The sequence below is a fragment of the Eretmochelys imbricata genome, chromosome 7 (genome assembly GCF_965152235.1).
Source record: "Eretmochelys imbricata isolate rEreImb1 chromosome 7, rEreImb1.hap1, whole genome shotgun sequence".
NCBI classification, from domain to species: domain Eukaryota; kingdom Metazoa; phylum Chordata; order Testudines; family Cheloniidae; genus Eretmochelys; species Eretmochelys imbricata.
The window spans coordinates 121,552,344-121,575,084 of NC_135578.1; the positions used below are offsets into that span (position 1 = coordinate 121,552,344).

At 45.1% G+C, this 22,741-nt stretch overlaps 1 protein-coding gene across 5 annotated transcripts in view; it reads right to left on the reverse strand.

Annotated features, from left to right (window-relative positions):
- Positions 1 to 22,741, reverse strand: part of WBP1L (WW domain binding protein 1 like) — an 83,554-nt gene that overhangs the window by 12,682 nt on the left and 48,131 nt on the right. For all 5 annotated transcript variants that reach the window (XM_077823259.1, XM_077823262.1, XM_077823260.1 and 2 more), the window contains exon 2: positions 20,041 to 20,143. In XM_077823259.1, coding sequence (XP_077679385.1) covers positions 20,041 to 20,143 — 103 coding nt within the window. The remainder of the gene's footprint in view (positions 1 to 20,040; positions 20,144 to 22,741) is intronic.

Genomic DNA, 22,741 nt, shown 5'->3' on the forward strand with positions numbered 1-22,741 from the left:
TCTGGCTGAAGATGAATGGACAGAACTCCTCTTGAAAGAGATGCTATCCACTCACTCAAGCCCTAGCTAGACTAGGAAGTGAGAAACCAGTCATTGAAATCAGGTCTTTCACATAGCATTATTATGGAGCCAGCACCATGGCAGGTCTAGATTTCATTTAATCTCGAGAAGAAAAGAGCAAGGAAAGAGGAGAGGAGAGAGATATGGAGAAAGTCATCCAGAGCCATACTCAAAAAACAGCTGCGAATTACACCCACCCTTTTCCAACTGTTACAGGGTTGCTAAAATAAACACAGAAGCAGATTACTGTAGTACATTTTATCAGTTAATTTCCCGAAGAATTATTCCCATACTGGTAAGCTGTGCATGTTCAGTTAAGATGTGCTGGAGAGATGCCACTGTTAAGCAATTGCAGCTGAGACAGCAGAATTCTTCTATTGGGATAGCTGCTCCCTCCCACGTCTTAGTCCTCCAGATACAAATAAAATATTTCTAAATAAATCTTATTGCAAAGGAACCCAAAGTGCTTTACAAGACAAACTGACAGACAAGCTGGATGGAGGGGCTCAAGTAAAGCACAGTTACCTCTGGGGTGAAGTGTGGCAACTGAATAACACAGCAATATCACACAACAGTTCAGGATAGTAAATTAATGCTGGATTCCACTGAAACTGCAGGTGGACTTTGAGGGAGGCAGAACATAATTAACTTGCCTGTCATCTGACCAATACACCAGGAACACCACACCCTATTCTTATGGAAAGGATCATGGGATTGTTCTTGACCAGAAGCAGTCAAGACTTCTGCTGTATTCCTCATATGAATTTCCGGAACCAGAGCCAGCAAACACCATGCAGAGGGATTGGTTCACTGACCACCAACACTTCTTGCATCCTGTAGGTATTCATAGGTGGCCTCCCCGCCATGCCCCAATTACTGACTCAGCCCAGGCCAGAATAGCTTGTTAGATGAGAGGATCATAGTGCAAGATGTTAAAAGTTGCAGGCCATAAAAATCTTAAAACGTAGCAAATATGTAGTGCAACGATTTATTTGAAGTGAAAGTATGAATATAAGGCTAAGCGCAAAGATGTCTAGTAAGATACACTGAAAATACTGTGCTTACGAGAGGGGAAAAGCACATTAGGGAGTGAACTATACGTGAGTGCACTGAGTGTTGACTGACCTGGAACGAGCAACGGTGAAAATGTGAACAGAAACACATGCAGGATCATGCACACAATAGGTTGTTCTTTCTGGAGGTGGGGGAGAGTAGGGGATTTCCAAAGTCACCCACACAAGACTGGCCACATAGCAATTATCAGAAAACCCACAGAGATGAAAAATGATGAGAGAATGATCTATTGGTTGACCGGTGGCGATCCTGAGCTGGCAAAGCACGGCTGAGCACAGTGGCAGCAGCTGGGCTCCTAATCTGGAGAAACATTCATAGATTCCAAGGCCAGAGGAACCATTATGATCATCTAGTCTGACCTCCTGTATAACGCAGGTCACAGACCTTCCCCAAAATAATTCCTAGAGCAGAGCTTTTAGAACCACCACCAAACCTGTAAGTATGGCCTGCATTTTGTTTCCTACCCGTGGAACATGAACACAAAAGAAAACGTGTTTTCTATTATGCACAGGATAAAATATACTTCTGGAGGGACTAAATAAAAGCCTTGCAAGTGTTGTTTTAAAGACAGAGAGCAAGTCTACCTCATACAAACAATGGGGGAGATATTCAACAGGCAAAATAGAAGTCTGGCACCCAACTCCCAATGAAAGTCAATACAAGTCAGGCACCTACCTGCCCTCTGTGCCTTTGAAAATCTTTCCCTGATGTGTTTCAACAACTTTCTCCCTCCCACGTGGAAGACACCTGCTGGCTTCATTTTGGGCTGATCAAAATTATCCTTCCAAGGAAGGTGCTAAAAGAACAGGCAGGGATTAGGCTACCCTGAGATGGAAAGTGCCTTCTTTGGAAGAATGACCAATCACTTCTTGGCCTATTGGTCGATGGCATCAAGATCCTTCAAATAGACAAATGACAGAGCGGCTCATATTCTTGGTTAAAAAGATGTACAGGACAATCATCAAATTCACGGAAGTTTCTGAATATTTCTCAGTTTACTGAAACAGTTCTGTCAAAAACAGAGGCTGCCCTCATCTCAAAAAAGGTCTGCCTCTGAGACATACTGGTGTCAACAGCAATCTGTGGAGGATATGGCAATAGTGATGCAATCAAAAGTGTTTATTGCATCAGTAACAGCCAGGGAGTTAAGTTTTTCCACAAGAGCTCTGTGCCACATAGTGTCAAAAGCTTTTATTAAAAGATATTAAAGACAATGACATTAGTTCCATACACAGCATCAAACACACTGTCCAGGTAACAACAGTATGAATTCTGAGCATAAGACAGCCAAAACAGGTGCCATACTAGGATTTTTGTGGGTGGAGGTTCTGCTCCCAATACAATCAAACCCTTTTCTGCTACACATCGGTATCTTTGGAGATAGAAATCAGGGATGGGATGGAACACCTACTCCTCCTAGGAAATAGTAACCACTTCAAAACTACCACTCACAGAGTCAGTGTTCCCTATAAAATATTCTGGGCCAATGGCCATGGAATTGCTCAGATTTTTTTTTTTTTTTTTTTTAAAGCCTAACCTATAACAACATTTCACCAAGAGGGGAAGAGGTCATTTTCTGTCTGACAACAGGAGGCACAAATACCATGTTCACCAAGGGCAACATTCCAAGCAAAGATTTCACTGAGGGAAGCTCCTTTTATCCAGTACAAAATGGAAAACATGTTTTCTTTCGTGTTCGTGTTGCAAGGGTAGGAACAGAATAATCTGCCCTAGAGATCACAGTAAACTTGGGTAAATGCCACTGTTCTGTTGGCAAGAAACTCACTAAGGCCAAGCCAAAAAACACCACAGAGTGCTTCTCTGTCTGACAAGCACGTTGGGTAATGATCTTGGCTTCACAATATCTGGTCCAAACAGGAGGGGATGTGGGGCAGTTTCACTGACTGAAAGGCATACTTCCAAGTAGCAACATCTTCCTCAAAGATGCTTGAATAAAAGCTAGTTGAAGGGTCAATATTTTTGTCACCCAAGAACGGGAGACCACTTTAATCAATGTTGCAAGCTTGGTGCACTGGAGTTTTGCAGATTGTGTCAGGAAAAGACATCTCTGATCACAAAGGCCATGTCAATATCCTGCCTTTTCAGAGAAGAAGCTGCTCCAAATCAGTGCTGTCTCTTAAGAAGGGATTATGAGGCTACTGACAATGTACGTTATCATACAACAGCTGAAGCTGCCAAATGTAACAAATATTTGTAGAGTGGAATAGTCAAAACTCCAACCCATTTTGTTGCCCTCAGAGCTGCTGACTTGAACATGTGGCGATGGAGGTTAACTGTAGCTAAATTCTTAGACTCCTAGATGGTGGTGAATATACACATGCCGCAACTACTGTATAAAACCTGGACACAATAATACAATAATAAAAGACATAATAAACAGTTCTGAACATCCCTGCTTGTAGCTTCATCATCTTTCAACTAGAGTCAATATGAGGCAGCAAATCAGCAAACGCTATTTAAGTCTATGTCTCTGTCCTGGGGAAAGACTACCTAGAGATAAATAACTTCTTTATGCTCCAGATGAAATAACAATGCTAGAGGCCTAGTGAGGACCAGCCTAGGGCAACTGATCCCCAGTCTCTGTTACTAGAATACAAACAGCAAGTTGAACAATGGCCTCAAATGAATCCAAGGTGCACATCAAGTTTCAGAACATGTCCAGGCCACTGGAAAACCAACTCCAAGATAATATTTTACACAGGCAAACCAAAGCGGTGAGAGGTGCAGAAGAAGGTCGAGGTAAAATGATCACAGGAGGTATGTCTACATTGCAATTAAAAACCTGCAGCTGGCCCATGCCTGCTGACTCAGGCTAGCCAGACTCGGGCTAAGGGGATGATTAATTGTGGTAAAGATGTTCAGGTTTGGGCTGGAGTCTAGGCTCTAGGACCCTGCAAGGTGGGAGGGTCCCAGAGCTCAGACTGCAGCCTGAGCCCGTCTACACCGCAATTAAACATCCCCGTAATCTGAGCCCCTTAGTCCAAGTCAGCTGGCACAGGCCAGCCATGGGTGTCTAATTGTAGTGTAGACATACCCTAGGAAGGGTTCCTAAGGAACTATCCTGCCTTTCCTTGATGTTTAAGAGGTACTACATCAGAGGTGGGCAAACTACGGCCCGCGGGGTTACGTGCAGGCAGTGAGCTCCTGCCGCTCTGAGCAGCATGATAAGGGGGTGGTGGCAGTGCGCGCAGCGGTGGGGGGGTTGGGCAGGGGGCCCTGGGGGGCAGTCAGGGGACAGGGAGGGGCAGTCAGGGGACGGGATCCCAGGGGGGAGGGAGGGGCAGTCAGGGGACAAGGAGCAGGGGAGGTTGGATGGGTCGGGAGTTCTGAGGGGGCGGGAAGTGGGAGAGGGCTGGGGCCAGGCTGTTTGGGGAGGCACAACCTTCCCTACCCAGCCCTCCATATAGTTTCGCACCCCAATGTGGCCCTGGGGCCAAAAAGTTTGCCCACCCCTGTACTAGATCATAATAGTCCAGACTAGGCAAGACTGCTGCTGCTCCTATATAATAAAGCAATCAGTAAAGAGGGCCAAAACCTCTGTACTGTATATTTCCTCCTCTACCCTTCTATCTGTGACTCTTACCAACCTACATTAAACAGCTTAAGATGATTTTGCCAAACATTTATCTTCTGAAACTGGCTATAAATGGTGAAAAAATAAGTGACAAAATTTCAGAAACATTAATAGTGACAAGTTTTTAATTTAATTTCTCCTTCTCTATTTTAGTCTAGGCTACCTAACGGCAGCAATGAATTGAAACACTCACAGATACTGGAGCAGCAGAGCTATCAAAGGTACAGAGTAGGAGAGGCAAGCCAGATAAGGAGCTGAAAGAAAGGTAAGGTGTAGCAGAAAACTCTATAAAGGAAAACGGACACAGTTATGCCGAAGGACAGCTGGGGGCGAAAACGAAAGAGGATAAATCAAAGGGAATGGGAGACAAACTCTTGGACATGAATCTCAATTACAAATCCTCCCTGGAATATGCACGTGTTGCAGCATCGCAAAGGTTTTAGAAACTAACAGTCTCTGCACAAATATCCTGACTGAGGATTGTGTGTGTGTGTGTGTGTGCGCGTGTGTTGGGGGGAAACAACAACCCTCTCTCAAGGTTCCCGGGAATGCATGCAGAGGGTTAGTGAGAACATGGTTCAGAACAGCAATAATATAAATGGTGCTGGCTGCAAACAGAGAACATTTTTCATTTATAATCCTTCTCCCAGTGGCTGCATATTAAGGATTTGTTTTCTTTCAGAATTGAGGTGATCAGTATCACTGCTCAGGGGTAAAAGCAGCAGAGGCAACTGAGAGGAAACACAGATCTAGATATAATTCTAACTGCCTAGAATTCTTACTTACTGAGCACCTATCTGTATAAAGTTCCATAGAATAAAACTGCCAGTAAAACACTATGGCTGCTCAGGTTTCAGAGTACCAGCCGTGTTAGTCTGTATTCGCAAAATGAAAAGGAGGACTTGTGGCACCTTAGAGACTAACCAATTTATTTGAGCATAAGCTTTCAGTTTTTTTCCACTGAATGCATCTGATGAAGTGAGCTGTAGCTCACAAAAGCTTATGCTCAAATAAATTTGTTAGTCTCTAAGCCCTGGTCTACACTAGGACTTTAGGTCGAATTTAGCAGCATTAAATCGATGTAAACCTGCACCCGTCCACACGATGAAGCCCTTTATTTCGACTTAAAGGGCTCTTAAAATCGATTTCCTTACTCCACCCCTGACAAGTGGATTAGCGCTTAAATCGGCCTTGCCGGCTCGAATTTGGGGTACTGTGGACACAATTCGACAGTATTGGCCTCCGGGAGCTATCCCAGAGTGCTCCATTGTGACCGCTCTGGACAGCGCTCTCAACTCAGATGCACTGGCCAGGTAGACAGGAAAAGAACTGCAAACTTTTGAATCTCATTTCCTGTTTGGCCAGCGTGGCAAGCTGCAGGTGACCATGCAGAGCTCATCAGCACAGATGACCATGATGGAGTCCCAGAATCACAAAAGAGCTCCAGCATGGACCCAACGGGAGGTACGGGATCTGATCGCTGTATGGGGAGAGGAATCCGTGCTATCAGAACTCCGTTCCAGTTTTCGAAATGCCAAAACCTTTGTCAAAATCTCCCAGGGCATGAAGGACAGAGGCCTTAACAGGGACCCGAAGCAGTGCCGCGTGAAACTGAAGGAGCTGAGGCAAGCCTACCAGAAAACCAGAGAGGCGAACGGCCGCTTCGGGTCAGAGCCCCAAACATGCCGCTTCTATGATGAGCTGCATGCCATTTTAGGGGGTTCAGCTACCACTACCCCAGCCGTGTTGTTTGACTCCTTCAATGGAGATGGAGGCAATACGGAAGCAGGTTTTGGGGATGAAGATGATGATGATGATGATGAGGTTGTAGATAGCTCACAGCAAGCAAGCGAGCGGAGAAACCGGTTTTCCCGACAGCCAGGAACTGTTTCTCACCCTGGACCTGGAGCCAGTACCCCCCGAACCCACCCAAGGCTGCCTCCTGGACCCAGCAGGCAGAGAAGGGACCTCTGGTGAGTGTACCTTTTAAAATACTATACATAGTTTAAAAGCAAGCATGTGAAAGGATTACTTTGCCCTGGCATTCGCGGTTCTCCTGGATGTACTCCCAAAGCCTTTGCAAAAGGTTTCTGGGGAGGGCAGCCTTATTGCATCCTTCATGGTAGGACACTTTACCACTCCAGGCCAGTAACACGTACTCGGGAATCATTGTAGAACAAAGCATTGCAGTGTATGTTTGCTGGCATTCAAACAACATCTGTTTTTTATCTCTCTGTGTTATCCTCAAGAGAGTGAGATATAATTCATGGTCACCTGGTTGAAATAGAGTGCTTTTCTTCAGGGGACACTCAGAGGAGCCCATTCCTGCTGGGCTGTTTGCCTGTGGCTAAACAGAAATGTTCCCCGCTGTTAGCCTCGGGGAGGGGGGAGGGTTGAGGGGGTAGCCACGCGGTGGGGGGAGACAAAATGCGACCTTGTAACGAAAGCACATGTGCTATGTATGTAATGTTAACAGCAAGGTTTACCCTGAAAGAGCGTAGTCACTGTTTTATAAAATGTGTCTTTTTAAATACCTCTGTCCCTTTTTTTTTCCTCCACCAGCTGCATGTGTTTCAATGATCACAGGATCTTCTTCCCAGAGGCTAGTGAAGCTTAGAAAGAAAAGAGTAAGTGGCGGGCTGAAGAGAGGGCTAAAGCTCAAATGTGGCAGCTGCGTGATGAGAGGAGGCAGGATTCAATGCTGAGGCTACTGGAGGACCAAACCAGTATGCTCCAGTGCATGGTTGAGCTGCAGCAAAGGCAGCTGGAGTACAGACTACCACTGCAGCCCCTCTGTAACCAACCACCCTCCTCCCCAAGTTCCATAGCCTCCACACCCAGACGCCCAAGAACGCGGTGGGGGGGCCTCTGGCCAACCAGCCACTCCACCACACAGGATTGCCCAAAAAAAAGAAGGCTGTCATTCAATACATTTTAAAGTTGTAAACTTTTAACGTGCTGTGCTTCAAGTGCTGTGTGGCATTTTCCTTCCCTCCTCCACCACCCCCCCTGGGCTCATCCCCCTATTTGTGTGATGAATGAATAAAGAATGCATGAATGTGAAGCAACAATGACTTTATTGCCTCTGCAAGCGGTGATTGAAGGGAGGAGGGGCGGGTGGTTAGCTTACAGGGAAGTAGAGTGAACCAAGGGGCGGAGGGTTTCATCAAGGAGAAACAAACAGAACTTTCACACCATAGCCTGGCCAGTCATGAAACTGGTTTTCAAAGCTCTGATGCGCACCGCGCCCTCCTGTGCTCTTCTAACCGCCCTGGTGTCTGGCTGCGCGTAACCAGCAGCCAGGCGATTTGCCTCAACCTCCCACCCCGTCATAAACGTCTCCCCCTTACTCTCACAGATATTGTGGAGCACACAGCAAGCAGTAATAACAGTGGGAATATTGGTTTTGCTGAGGTCTAAGCGAGTCAGTAAACTGCGCCAGTGCGCCTTTAAACGTCCAAATGCACATTCTACCACCATTCTGCACTTGCTCAGCCTGTAGGTGAACAGCTCCTGACTACTGTCCAGGCTGCCTGTGTACGGCTTCATTAGCCATGGCATTAAGGGGTAGGCTGGGTCCCCAAGGATAACTATAGGCATTTCAACATCCCCAACAGTTATTTTCTGGTCTGGGAATAAAGTCCCTTCCTGCAGCTTTTGAAACAGACCAGAGTTCCTGAAGATGCGAGCGTCATGTACCTTTCCCGGCCATCCCACGTTGATGTTGGTGAAACATCCCTTGTGATCCACCAGAGCTTGCAGCACTATCGAAAAGTACCCCTTGCGGTTTATGTACTCGGCGGCTTGGTGCTCCGGTGCCAAGATAGGGATATGGGTTCTGTCTATGGCCTCACCACAGTTAGGGAATCCCATTGCAGCAAAGCCATCCACTATGACCTGCACATTTCCCAGGGTCACTACCCTTGATAGCAGCAGATCTTTGATTGCGTGGGCTACTTGCATCACAGCAGCCCCAACAGTAGATTTTCCCACTCCAAATTGATTCCCAACTGACCGGTAGCTGTCTGGCGTTGCAAGCTTCCACAGGGCTATCGCCACTCGCTTCTCAACTGTGAGGGCTGCTCTCATCTTGGTATTCATGCGCCTCAGGGTAGGGGAAAGCAAGTCACAAAGTTCCATGAAAGTGCCCTTATGCATGCGAAAGTTTCACAGCCACTGGGAATAGTCCCAGACCTGCAACATTATGCGGTCCCACCAGTCTGTGCTTGTTTCCCGAGCCCAGAATCGGCGTTCCACAGCATGAACCTGCCCCATTAGCATCATGATGCATGCATTGGCAGGGCCCATGCTTTCAGAGAAATCTGTGTCCATGTCCTGATCACTCACGTGACCGCGCTGACGTCGCCTCCTCACCTGGTATCGCTTTGCCCGGTTCTGGTGCTGCATATGCTGCTGGATAATGCGTGTGGTGTTTAATGTGCTCCTAATTGCCAAAGCGAGCTGAGCGGCCTCCATGCTTGCCTTGGTATGGCGTCCGCACAGAAAAAAGGCGCGGAACGATTGTATGCCGTTGCTCTGATGGATGGAGGGGCGACTGACGACACGGCTTACAGGGTTGGCTTCAGGGAGCTAAAATCAACAAAGGGGGTGTCTTTACATCAAGGAGTATTTCAGGCAGGACGTCACGGAGGGTTCCAATAAGAAATGGTGCACCTAAGTTATTGTTCTTATTGGAACGAGGAGGTTAGCCTGGCCTCTGATTGATACATGGCTAGATTTACCTCGCTGCACCTTCTCTGTGAGTGACTGCAGTGTGACCCAGAGGAATGAGTCCCCTAGACAGGGGAGGAGGCAAATGAGTACAAAACAAATCTGGTCTATTTCTTGTTTTGATCCACTCCATCTATCTTTTACATCTTTGGCTGGCAGCAGACGGTGTAGAAGGACTGTATGCCATCCACATCTCATGGCTGCTCGGCAGAAGATGGTACAGTACGACTGCTAGCCATCCTCATCTCTTGCCTGCCCGGCAGAAGATGGTACAGTACGACTGCTAGCCATCCTCATCTCTTGCCTGCCCGGCAGAAGATGGTACAGTACGACTGCTAGCCATCCTCATCTCTTGCCTGCCCGGCAGAAGATGGTACAGTACGACTGCTAGCAATCCGTATCGCCTGCCTGCTCACCATAAGACGGTTCAATAGGACTGACTGCAGGACTAAAAAGAATGACCTGGTCAAGTCACTCCAAATTTAGTTCCTGCGCCCATGTCTGCCCAGGCGCTCCCAGCCGATGTGGCCAGGAGCACCTCGGACATGATGATGACGGCTACCAGTTGTACTGTACCGTCTGCTGCCATAAGGCAAAGGGTTGCTGCTACTGTGTAGCAATGCCATACCGCGTCTGCCAGCACCCAGGAGACATAGGGTGACGGTTACCTGAGCGGGCTCCATGCTTGCCGTGGTATGGCGTCTGCACAGGTAACTCAGGAAAAAAGGCGCGAAACGATTGTCTGCCCTTGCTTTCATGGAGGGAGGGAGGGAACGGGGGCCTGACGATATGTACCCAGAACCACCCGCGACAATGTTTAGCCCCATCAGGCATTGGGATCTCAACCCAGAATTCCAATGGGCAGCGGAGACTGCGGGATAGCTATCCACAGTGCAATGCTCCGGAAGTCGACTTTAGCCTCGGTACTGTGGAAGCACTCCGCTGAGTTAATGCACTTAATGCACTTAGAGCATTTTCTGTAGGGACACACACACTCGAATATATAAAACCGATTTCTAAAAAACCGACTTCTATAAATTCGACCTTATTCCGTAGTGTAGACATACCCTAAGGTGCCACAAGTACTCCTTTTCTTATGGCTACTCAGTTAAGCACTCAAAAATGATGAAATGCCAAAATTAAGATTGCACATGCAACCTGACTTGGCTAATTGCGCACATGTGTTATGATTCATTCTTGTTACAATGAGGTTATTCTTCCAACGTACTGTATTTTCCTACTGCCCTAAGTTGTTGTTTTGGTTTGGTTTTTTTAAGCCCTTTAGGGACCTTTGCCTTGTCAGGCATCAGACTCAGGGCATGTCTACACTTATTGTGGATCGATGTTGCAGCGATCGATCCACTGGGGGTCGATTTAGCCAGTGTAGTGAAGACCCGCTAAATCGACCGCAGATCGCTCTCCCGTCAACTCTGGTACTCCACCAGAATGAGAAGCATAAGGTAAGTCGACAGGAGAGTTTCTCCCGTTGACCCAGCGTGGTTTAGACACCGCAATAAGTCAACCTAAGCTACGTGAGTAACGTAGCTGGAGTTGCATAACTTAGGTCGACTTAACCCCGTGGTGTAGACCTACCCTCAGACTTCAACTCCAGAAGGGATCATTGTGATCAGCTTGTCTGACATCCTGCACATCGCAGACCACAGAACCTCACCCACCCTCTCCTGTAATAGGCCCATAACCTCTGGCTGTGTTACTGATCTCCTCACATCTTGATTTAAAAATTGCAAGTTAGAGAGATTCCATCCTTTCCTCCAGTTCAAACACCAGCAAGTGACCCATGCCCCATGCTGTCCAAGAAGGCAAAAACACCCCAGGGTCTCTGCCAATCTCACCTGGGGGAAAATTCCTTCCGGATCCCAAATGTGTTAGATCCTGAGCATGTGGGTGAGATTCACAAGACAGGCACCTGGGAAAGAATTCTCTGTAGTAACTCAGAACCCTCCCCATCTAGTGTCCCATTTCTGGCGGCTGGAGATATTTGCCAATAGTTACAGATAGGCCACATGCCATCACAGGCAACCACCATAAACTCAAACTCAGTCTTGAAACAAGTTAGGGTTTTTTGTCCCTACTACTACTTTTGGAAGGTTGTTCCAGAGTTTTACTCCTCTGATCGTTAGAAACCTTTGTCTAATTTCAAGCCTAAACTTATTAATGGCCAGTTTATATCCATTTCTTATTCTGCCAACATTGGCTCTTAACTTAAATAATTCCTATCCCTCTGATGTATTTATAGAGAGTAATCATATCTCCCCTCAGCCTTTGTTTGGTTACGCAAAACAAGCCAAGCTCTTTGAGTCTCCTCTTATAAGGTAGGTTTTCCATTCCTCTCATCATCCTAGTAGCCCTTCCCTGCACCTGTTCCAGTTTGAATTCATCTTTCTTAAACATGGGAGACCAGAATTGCATGCAGTATGCCAGATGAGGTCTCACCAGCCGCCTTGTATAATGGTGCTAATATTTCTCTCTCTCTACTGGCAATACCTTGTCTGATGGACCTAGGATTGAATTACTTTTTTTCCCCCACAGACGCATAACATTGGTGGCTCATAGTCATCCTGTGATCAACGAGTACACCCAGGTATTTCCTTTCTGTTGTTTCCAATGGCCATGTCCCCAGCTTGCAATAAAAATTCTTGTTTTTAGTTCCTAAATTGATGACCTCAGACTTTGCACTATTAAATTTCATCCCATTTCTATTCCTCCAGTTTTCAATTTTATCCAAATCTTCTTATGTGATATTCCAGTCCTCCCATGTATTGGCAATACCTCCCAACTTTGTGTCCTCCGCAAATATCATTAGCACACTTCCACATTTTGTGCCAAGGTCATTAATGAAAATGTTAAATAAGATTGGTCCCCAGACCAATCTAGTATCTGACTTTATTGACTCAATGACCAATAACTACTGAGGATGGTCGTGTGGTAAAAGCACAACGATAGGTGTCGGGAGACCTGAATTTGATTCCCAAAGCTGCTATACATTTCTTTTACTTTGGACCTGTCACAACTTCTGAGCCTCAATTTCCTCATCTGTAAAATGGCGGTAACTACCTCATGTGTATCCTTTTCCTCCTTTCTCCATGCTCAAAGATGACATTTCAGGTTAAACATTCAAAAAATGTCACCTAGAGACAAAGGCCAAGCTCAGAAATTTCCAGCAAATTATAAGCAAATGAAAAGGGGATTAGAATGGATATTGTTAACAACCTATTTACAGTGGTTACTGCACTCTCACTATTTACCACTTGGCTAGCGCCTCCCATCTGGGGATTCCAAAAGCACTTTAAAAACATTAAGGCAATTCAACGCCTCTGCAACGTAGGTGTTCTCTCCATTTCAAATCCTCATCTAAAAGAAAGGAAGGCTCTCTTCAGAGTGACATTCTCCCATTTCATTTTCTCCCTGTGCTTAGCAACAGATAATTCAGACTATAGCGCTATATTTTTTTGGCACCAAGGCGTTCAAACTTTGTTTTACTAAGGGATGAGTGGGGAATCTGGACCAAGCTGTTATCTAATTTTAAACACAGCCCGTCCACCTGCTTGACATATCATGTTCTTTATTCCTCCACTCCACCCCTTAACAAAATAATACAATGATTTTGCTTCCTATTCTCCCCCTGTCCCCCCACACATACCATCATCTCCTTTAATTGGTTCATAACACCACATACTTCTCACTCCCATTTATTTCTAGAACTTTTCAGGCCCCTGATTTCTAAACCAAGGCCCCCTCCAAGTCCTGAAAGTGGAAAGAGAACCTGTTTACAGGAACTTCTCCCACTGCCCACAAGATGGGATCATATTACAGGAGGCACCTCCGGCTGGCCAGGACTAAGTTTCTTTCCATTCCTCTCCTGACATCCCTCTCCCAAGGCACTGTGGTAAATAAATCAAGGATTTGTCTCAGCAAGACTGGCAAAGAGGCATGGAATTAGTTTTCAGATGCACAGGGGTGATGGAGGCCTGAACAATGTTCCCTGTAATTTTTTCCATTTATGTGCGGAATGAGTTTTGTTACATGCACATGTGCACCACCAGTAGAAACAAAAAATCTAGATATAATATATATTTTAAAAAAGTTACCATAGGGATAATTACTCCAGCTAGGACAGGTCAGACATTTTAGAACTCACTACTAAAGAATTAAATTTACGCAGCATAAGAGAAATAAAACTATGAAATGCATAGACCAGTGAAAAACTAAAACAACAGCACTTTGAAAGAATAAAATTACAGAGAATATGGCTATGTCTACACTACAGCTGGGATCGATGCTCTGAGATCGATCCACTGGCGGTCGATTTAGCAGGTCTAGTGAAGACCCACCAAATTGACAGCAGATTGCTCTCCAGTCAACCCCTGTACTCTACCCTTGAGAAGAAGAGTAAGGTAAGTTGATGGGAGATTTTCTCCCATCGACCCCCCGGAGACCCGCGGTAAATCATCCTAAGGTACGCCGACTCCAGCTATGTTATTCACATAGCTGGAGTTGTGTAACGTAGGTCGACTTACCGTGGTAGTGTAGATATAGCCTTAATGTGCATTATAGGAAGTACAAAGAAGTAACAACAACATCACAAGTATGTGTTGCGAGGTGAGTGTGTGAGAGACAGAGTGCGTAAGTGTGCATGAGAGAGAGAAAGACAGCAACAGGAGTGTGTGAGACAGTATGCATGTGCTGGTTTCTGGAGAAGTCTATAAAGAGACAGCACACGGTCTCTCAAGGCACTCACCTAAAGGCTCAGACCACAGCAGCTCTCCTGCTACTGAGCCCTGTTCCCTCTCCCCCGCTCTATGGAGATGGGGTACATGGGGAAGGAGGAGGCAGGGGAAGGGGGACACCCTGACATCAGCACTCCCCCACACTCTGCACAGCAAGCAGGAGGGTCCTGGGAGCCTCCCTGTTACCTTCCCCAGGGAAAAGGGGCCAGGCGCTCCAAGGCAGAGGGCAGGAGTAACGCAGCTGCAGAGCAGTGAGGGGATGGAGCGCCTGAACACACGCCGCTGTGAGCGGCACTTGATTCACTCCTGGGCAGCCACGTGACAGCGCAGCTTAGAGGGAACACAGGTCCTGAAAAGGTCAATATGAACTGAAACTTCTCTACAGCTATTTCAGTATATGGATTGCACTGGTTAACGTCAAAAGCTTTATCAAAATTTGCAATGAGCATAAAGCAAGCAACCACAGTTTAAAATGGCAATTTAACCATTCATTATTAAAAATTAATATGAGTCCCCATGCTGGCTGTGTGGAGAGCAAAGCTGTTGCCATGCATGAAATGGCTGTTAAGAACTGTGACAAAGTTCCTCCTCTAGCTTGGTGGGTCTTGCGCTTATTAGCAGATTTGCTTGCCTCAGAGATTCACGGCAGCCCTCAGTTTGGCCGTTTTCATGAACCCACAGTCCAGGTCAACTTCTCCTGTGTCTGACCAGGAGTTGGGAAGTTTGGGGGGAACCCGGGCCCACCCTCTACTCCAGGTTCCAGCCCAGGGCCCTGTGGAATGTAGCTGTCTAGAGTGCCTCCTGGAACAGCTGTGTGACAGCTACAACTCCCTGGGCTACTTCCCCGTGGCCTCCTCCTAACACCTTCTTTATCCTCACCATAGGACCTTCCTCCTGGTGTCTGATAATGCTTGTACTCCTCAGTCCTCCAACAGTCCACGTTCTCACTCTCAGCTCCTAGTGCCTCTTGCTCCCAGCTCCTCACACGCACACCACAAACTGCGGTAAGCTCCTTTTTAAACCCAGGTGCCCTGATTAGCCTGCCTTGATTCTAGCAGCTTCTTGATTGGCTGCAGGTGTTCTAATCAGCCTGTCTGTCTTAATTGTTTCCAGAAGGTTCCTGACTGTTCTGGAACCTTCCCTGTTAACTTTACCCAGGGAAAAGGGACCTACTTAGCCTGGGGCTAATATATCTGTCTTCTATTACTCTCCTATAGCCATGTGGCCCAACCCTGTCACAGAACATAAGAATGGCTATACTGGGTCAGACCAAAGGTCCATCTAGCCCAGTATCCTGTCTACCAACAGCGGCCAATACCAGGTGCCCCAGACGGAGTGAACCTAACAGGCAATGATCAAGTGATCTCTCTCCTGCCATCCATCTCCACCCCCCAACAAACAGAGGCCAGGGACACCATTCCTTACCCATCCTGGCTAATAGCCATTAATGGACTTAACCTCCATGAATTTATCCAGTTCTCTTTTAAACCCTGTTACAGTCCTAGCCTTCACAACCTCCTCAGGCAAGGGGTTCCACAGGTTGACTGTGCGATGTGTGAAGAACTTCCTTTTATTTGTTTTAAACCTGCTACCCATTAATTTCATTTGGTGGCCCCTAGTTCTTATATTATGGGAACAAGTAAATAACTTTTCCTTATTCACTTTCTCCACATCACTCATGATTTTATAGACCTCTATCATATCCCCCCTTAGTCTCCTCTTTTCCAAACTGAAAAGTCCTAGCGTCTTTAATCTCTCCTCATATGGGACCCGTTCCAAAACCCTAATCATTTTAGTTGCCCTTTTCTGAACCTTTTCTAATGCCAGTATATCTTTTTTGAAATGAGGGGACCACATCTGTACGCAGTATTCAAGATGTAGGCGTACCATGGATTTATATAAGGGCAATAAGATATTCTCCGTCTTATTCTCTATCACTTTTTAAAATGATTCCTAACATCCCGTTTGCTTTTTTGACGGCAGCTGCACACTGCATGGACGTCTTCAGAGAACTGTCCATGATGACTCCAAGATATTTCTCCTGATTAGCTGTAGCTAAATTAGCCCCCATGATATTGTATGTATAGTTGGGGTTATTTTTTTCCAATGTGCGTTACTTTACATTTATCCACGTTAAATTTCATTTGCCATTTTGTTGCCCAATCACTTAGTTTTGTGAGTTCTTTTTGAAGTTTTTCACAGTCTGCTTTGGTCTTAACTATCTTGAGCAGGTTAGTATCATCTGCAAACTTTGCCACCTCACTGTTTACCCCTTTCTCCAGATCATTTATGAATAAGTTGAATAGGATTGGTCCCAGGACTGACCCTTGGGGAACACCACTAGTTACCCCTCTCTATTCTGAAAATTTACCATTTATTCCTACCCTTTGTTCCATCTTTTAATCAGTTCTCAATCCATGAAAGGATCTTCCCTCTTATCCCATGACAACTTAATTTACGTAAGAGCCTTTGGTGACGGACCTTGTCAAAGGCTTTCTGGAAATCTAAGTACACTATGTGCACTGGATCCCCCTTGTTCACATGTTTGTTGACCCTCTCAAAGAGCTCAACAGATTAGTAAGACACGATCTCCCTTTATAGAAACCATGTTGACTTTTGAGCAACAATTTATGTTCTTCCATGTGTCTGACAATTTTATTCTTTACTATTGTTTCAACTAATTTGCCCGGTACTGACATGAGACTTACCGGTCTGTAACTGCCAGGATCACCTCTAGAGCCCTTCTTAAATATTGGAGTTACATTAGGAATCTTCCAGTCATTGGGTACACTAGCTGATTTAAAGGACAGGTTACAAACCATAGTTAATAGTTCTGCAATTTCACATTTGAGTTCTTTCAGAACTCTTGGGTGAATGCCATCTGGTCCCAGGGACTTGTTACTGTAAAGTTTCTCAGTTAATTCCAAAACCTCCTCTTGTGACACTTCAATCTGTGACAATTCCTCAGATCTGTCACTTACAAAAGACGGCTCAGGTTTGGGAATCTCCCTAACATCCTCAGCCATGAAGACTGAAGCAAAGAATTCATTTAGTTTCTCTGCAATGACATTATCATCTTTAAGTTGCTTTCCATATGGGAGAGACAAGCTTTCAAGCTTAGAGCTCAAATGCTTGTCTCTCTCATCAGCACAAATTGGTCCAATAAACGATATTACCTCGCCCACCTTGTCGCTCTTAAATCCTGAGACCAACAGGGCTTCAACACCACCACTGCTTTCCATATTGTCATTTAACTGCCCATAACGTTTATATAGCACGTCTCATCTTGAAGGATCTCAAAGCGCTTCACGAGATATACTTATCCAGGGTCCTGCTGTTCTGTGATTTCTGTGGCAATGGATGAAGTCTATAGATGCAGAGCTGGGCTCCAGAATCTGAACTTTCATTTAAAAAAAAATTGTTCCCATGGATGCAAAGAAACCCTTGAAAAATGTAAACTGAAGTGATATCTGCCTGGGCCTGCAGCCAGCCTGAAGTAACAGCTCTGAGGCAGGAGTTGCCCCATTGAGATAAACTGGGCAAGCCTCAAATCTAAAAATGCCAGTTTGAATCCCTATATTGTTACCTATTCCCCAATGAACACCTTAGCACATATATCCAGTTAATGAGTTTACTCACCCCATAATCTTCAACTGCCTTCCTCATTTTCCCCAGCCAAATGTCCCAAATATTTGGATCCCAGATACCTAATTCTTCAGATTTCCTGACTGCTTTTATGATGCAGTGAGACACTGTCAATGCAAAGAACTGTCACATACTGATGATGTGGGCTCAGTGTAAAATAAACTGAGTTTAATATTAAAAAAATAACAGACACTACTATGCTGATTGCATTGTTTGCTTTCACTTCAGTACAATCTCCATTTTAAAACATAAGAAGCTGTCTTCTGATTTCCATATTTCTTCCGAAGAGCAGCTGTATTCAAGGGCCCTGTTGCAAAATTTAGGTCCAACAAATTTCTAGACAAAGGACGAAGCATCAGGAATTACTGCCGTTGAATCTAGAGAGATTGGAACTCTTCATGTTTGTATTACTACACTTTACATAAGTATCTCACTGTGGGAAACTGAGACTGCCAGTATCAGAGGGATTAAGAAGTAGGTACAACAGTTACATAAAAGCAACAAGACTACAGGGTGTGGCGATGAATAGTATCAGCACATTAGAGACGGGTGATCAGTTCACAACAGTTCCAGAGGGTTTGTGCACAGGCCCTCCTTTCTACCCAACCCCTTGGTATTCTAGAAATACACAGAATATCACCACCCCATTTCTTGCGTTGTATTAGGTGGAGTGATCATTCTTACTTCCTGTCCTTTGAGCCTCCCTTTTCCCCTACACCTCTGATAAGAATCCTGCTATCTGGTATCAGCTTCTCTCTGTTTGGTGCCCTCCAGCAATTGGCTAGTCTACACTGGGACCTTACATCGCATAGCTATGTCTCTCGGGTGTATGAAAAATCCACATTCCTGAGAGATGTAGCTATGCTGTCTTAACCCCTGGTGTAGGTGACGACTAGGCCGACAGGAGAATTCTTCTGTTGATCTAGTCACTGCCTCTTGGGGAGGTGGATTACCTATACTGATGGGAGAACCCTTCCTGTTGGCATAGACAGTGTCTACACTGAAGTGTTACAGCGCCATTGTAGTGGTTTAAGTGTAAACACACTCTAAATCTGACATCTCCAGTCCTTGTGAGTCAGCAGATGTATTTGCAGCATAAAGGAATTCTTGCCTATATTTTGTCTTCTAATTGATTTGGAGGACATCTCAGCTCCTTAGGTAAAAACTGAGCTAGCAAGGAGTGTAGACAACAGTGTATGTTAATCAGGGCCCCACAGACCTACTCTATATCCATGGAATCTGCCCAGAATCCATTCCTCACCAGAGGAATTGTGCTCCAAATCTGAACTTTTTAAAAAATAAGATGAAATTTCTAGTCCTGATGCTTAAGAAAACCTTATAAATAAGGCTACAATTATGTCAAGGAATCCGTGACTTCCAGAGATTTCCGGGACATTTCTCGCTTCAGTCCCAGGGCGGCTCTCAGCTGCTGCTAGCGGCGCCCCTCTCCCTCCCCGTGCAACTCCCAGCCACTGGGCAGCAGGGGGACCCGAAGCACCCAGCCTCTGCAAGGAGACCCCACACAACTGCTGCAGTGAGGCTCACAAGAGCTCCCAGCCACAGCAGCTGGCAAGGACCCCTGGAGCTGCCCAGCTGTGGTGGGCGTGGGAGAAGAGGACCCTGGAACTGCCCAGCCGTCGCAGGTGTTGGACCTTCCTCCCTCCCCATTTTGTCACGGATATTTTTAGTAAGAGTCAGGGACAGGTCACAGGAGTCTGTGAATTTCTGGTTATTGCCCGGGACCTGTCCCTGACTTTTACTAAAAATATCCGAGACAAAATCTTAGTCTTACTTCTAAACAAAGTGAATCAAATGTAAACCAACCCAGTGTTGTACAGTACTTCTGTTGCAGATAGCCTAAAATAATGAAAGATAAAGCTGTGCTTATCTCTGAAGCCAAACAACTGCCTGAGCCAAATGGAGAAGGTTTTTTTGTTGCAAACTCCAAGTACTCTGTCATGGCTGTTGGTAGGAAGTACCACTGCCATTACACCAGAAGATGCCAGGTCCCTATTACCACAACGCTCTAGCCCAGCCCAAAGCAGGGATCCAGTTGTTGTCTCTGCTGCAGTACATCTGGATGGCAACATATAAAAGGAATTTAAGAAGGAAACCCAGAAGAAGGATCAGAAAGGCTCATGGTCATGCAGATTATGAAAGGAGTCTATAAAAAAAGGAAGGACTTACACCAGAGTTCATAGTAGTAGTTGCAACACTGTGACTGTCCACAACAGTGACCTGTTTCACATATATAACTTTGATTGTTGACACCCAGGCAGGTTTGCTTGTCCTAAAATTAAAAACAGAGACACACAAGTTACTAACATTATATTTTTAAAATATAACTATATAACGCCTCCCACACAAGGCTCTCAAAGCATTTTAAACACATGCATTAGATTTCTCAAGACACTAGTGAGGTACATAAGTATTAATGCAAATTTACACAAACAGAGAGAGAGCGAAAGCACTGCCCAAGTCTTCCATAGCTGAGAAGAGAACCCAGGTCTACCGACTGTACATGGTCCAATGCTTTAACGAATAGACTACATTGCCTTTTATTACACACCCTTCCATTCATTTTTAAAGGTATCCCATTTTGTGCTCTGGACATTTTGTACATAGGAGAGAGAGATTTTGTTCCACATTTTACTTTGTTGTATTGCTGAGGCTGTGTGTCAAGCAGAGGAAATGCTTTATAAATAGAGAATGTTGTAATCTGAGTGAGAACTGCTTGAGTTTATTTAAATCCAAGTGGCAATTACGGTATATTCTTGTAAAATTCGGCTCTGAAATTATTCTCTTACCATTAGCAGCCTGGTTTATATAAAATCAGCTTTCCAGTAAAGCTGCTTCCTGGAAGCTTCAGCATTCTAGGAGTGGAGCCAAATCAGCTGTACTTTATCACTTTGCAGTCCTCCCTCGCTGTGGTTCTCAATCTGCGGCCCAGGTAACACATTGTGGGCCGCATATGTGACCCACAATGACAAAAAGGTTGAGAACCACTAGTTTACGTGTTACTACAAATAGGACTACAAGTTTTTAAGTGATGTATTTTCAAGTACACACCATAATAGGTGAAGAACATCGGTCATATTCTTGGTATTTACCAAGGCTAACAGGTTCACTAGATACCCTGTGTATTTTTTTATTCCTTCATTTTAGGGTTTGTTTGTTTTTTTAACCAAGTGATATTTCACTTTCATTGAACATACCACTTGGACCAATTATAGTTCATGTCAATGAAACCCCATACGCTATTTTTTTTTTTAAAAAAAAGACGACATTCTATTTTTGGATTCAAGGAACAGGTGAGTATCATTATTAAAACATTCCCACCCCTCCCACCAACCTAATCAAGAGTTAGCACACTCCACAAAAGTCACGCTTCTGGCTTCAACTCCCCAAGTGCCTACATCGAAGTAGCAGTGTAGTTTCTAAAAGAAAAGCCTCCTACGTCCCCTTACACAGCAGAAAGAGCCCTCCTCCATTTCTTCCGTAAGAAGAGCTCCCAGAAGCCTTCCAAACTGTAAAGGGGTTTTTGAGCATGTGCACAGCTTCATGAAAACACAGAACAGTGTGCTACTTTCCCTTACTCTGAACTGGGGAAGAGGCCATGAAAAGATATCAGCAGCCCACCTGCTTAATAGGCAGAAAGAGAGAGGGCTGCCTGTCCTGCTAGCTCTGCAGGGGCAGCAGAACCTTCTGCCAGACAGACCTCCCAAAGAGCTCGGCTGCAAGTGATTGCTTTTTCCACTCACAACCCCGCTGCTAGACTTGCTTTGAAATCAACCTTGTTCAATCATGAAGTATTAATGCAATTAAACAGTGTTAAAAAGTGCCACGTGTTTTACGTTCTTTATTGGAGGGAATTTTTTTTTTTAAATGCTAGATGCAGAAAGCAGATGTCCCACACCTCGATAGGACGAAAAGTATAGAATCATAGAACCATAGAATATCAGGGTTGGAAGGGACCTCAGGAGGTCATCTAGTCCAACCCCCTGCTCAAAGCAGGACCAATCCCCAACTAAATCATCCCAGCTAGGGCTTTGTCAAGCCTGACCTTAAAAACTTCTAAGGAAGGAGATTCCACCACCTCCCTAGGTAACGCATTCCAGTGCTTCACCACCCTCCTAGTGAAAAAGTTTTTCCTAATATCCAACCTAAACCTCCCCCACTGCAACTTGAGACCATTACTCCTTGTTCTGTCATCAGCTACCACTGAGAACGGTCTAGATCCATCCTCTTTGGAACCCCCTTTCAGGTAGTTGAAAGCAGCTATCAAATCCCCTCTCATCCTTCTCTTCTGCAGACTAAACAATCCCAGTTCCCTCAGCCTCTCCTCATAAGTCATGTGTTCCAGTCCCCTAACCATTTTTGTTGCCCTCCGCTGGACGTTTTCCAATTTTTCCACATCCTTCTTGTAGGTCTTTTCCACCTGTAATTTCTAAGATGATAGTCAAATGTTCAAGTCATTCTGCTGAGCTATCATAGAATTTTACATTTCAATGTCTTTAACCACAGCATTTGTTTCCCAAAGTGCAATTATGGTCAAGGAAATAACTAGAAATGGCACATCTCACAATGTCTCTGTGGCTAATGTATCCCAAGTCATATCTGTCCACTTAATAACCATTTTTTCCTCCTATTCGCCACGCAGCAGCAATGCTATTGGAGAACGAACTAGATTCTTTCCTGGCTCATGCATCAACAGAATTGAGACTTAAGGTCTAACTGAAAAAACTGTAATACTGTTGATGATGCACAAGGAAGAAAATGCAGAACTTGATTTTCAGATCAGAAATTTGGGTTTGCAGCTCTGACAAACTCTAAAGCAACATTATTTGTGTCAACCAAACAACTATGAGTTAGAGTCAGAGATAGGCCA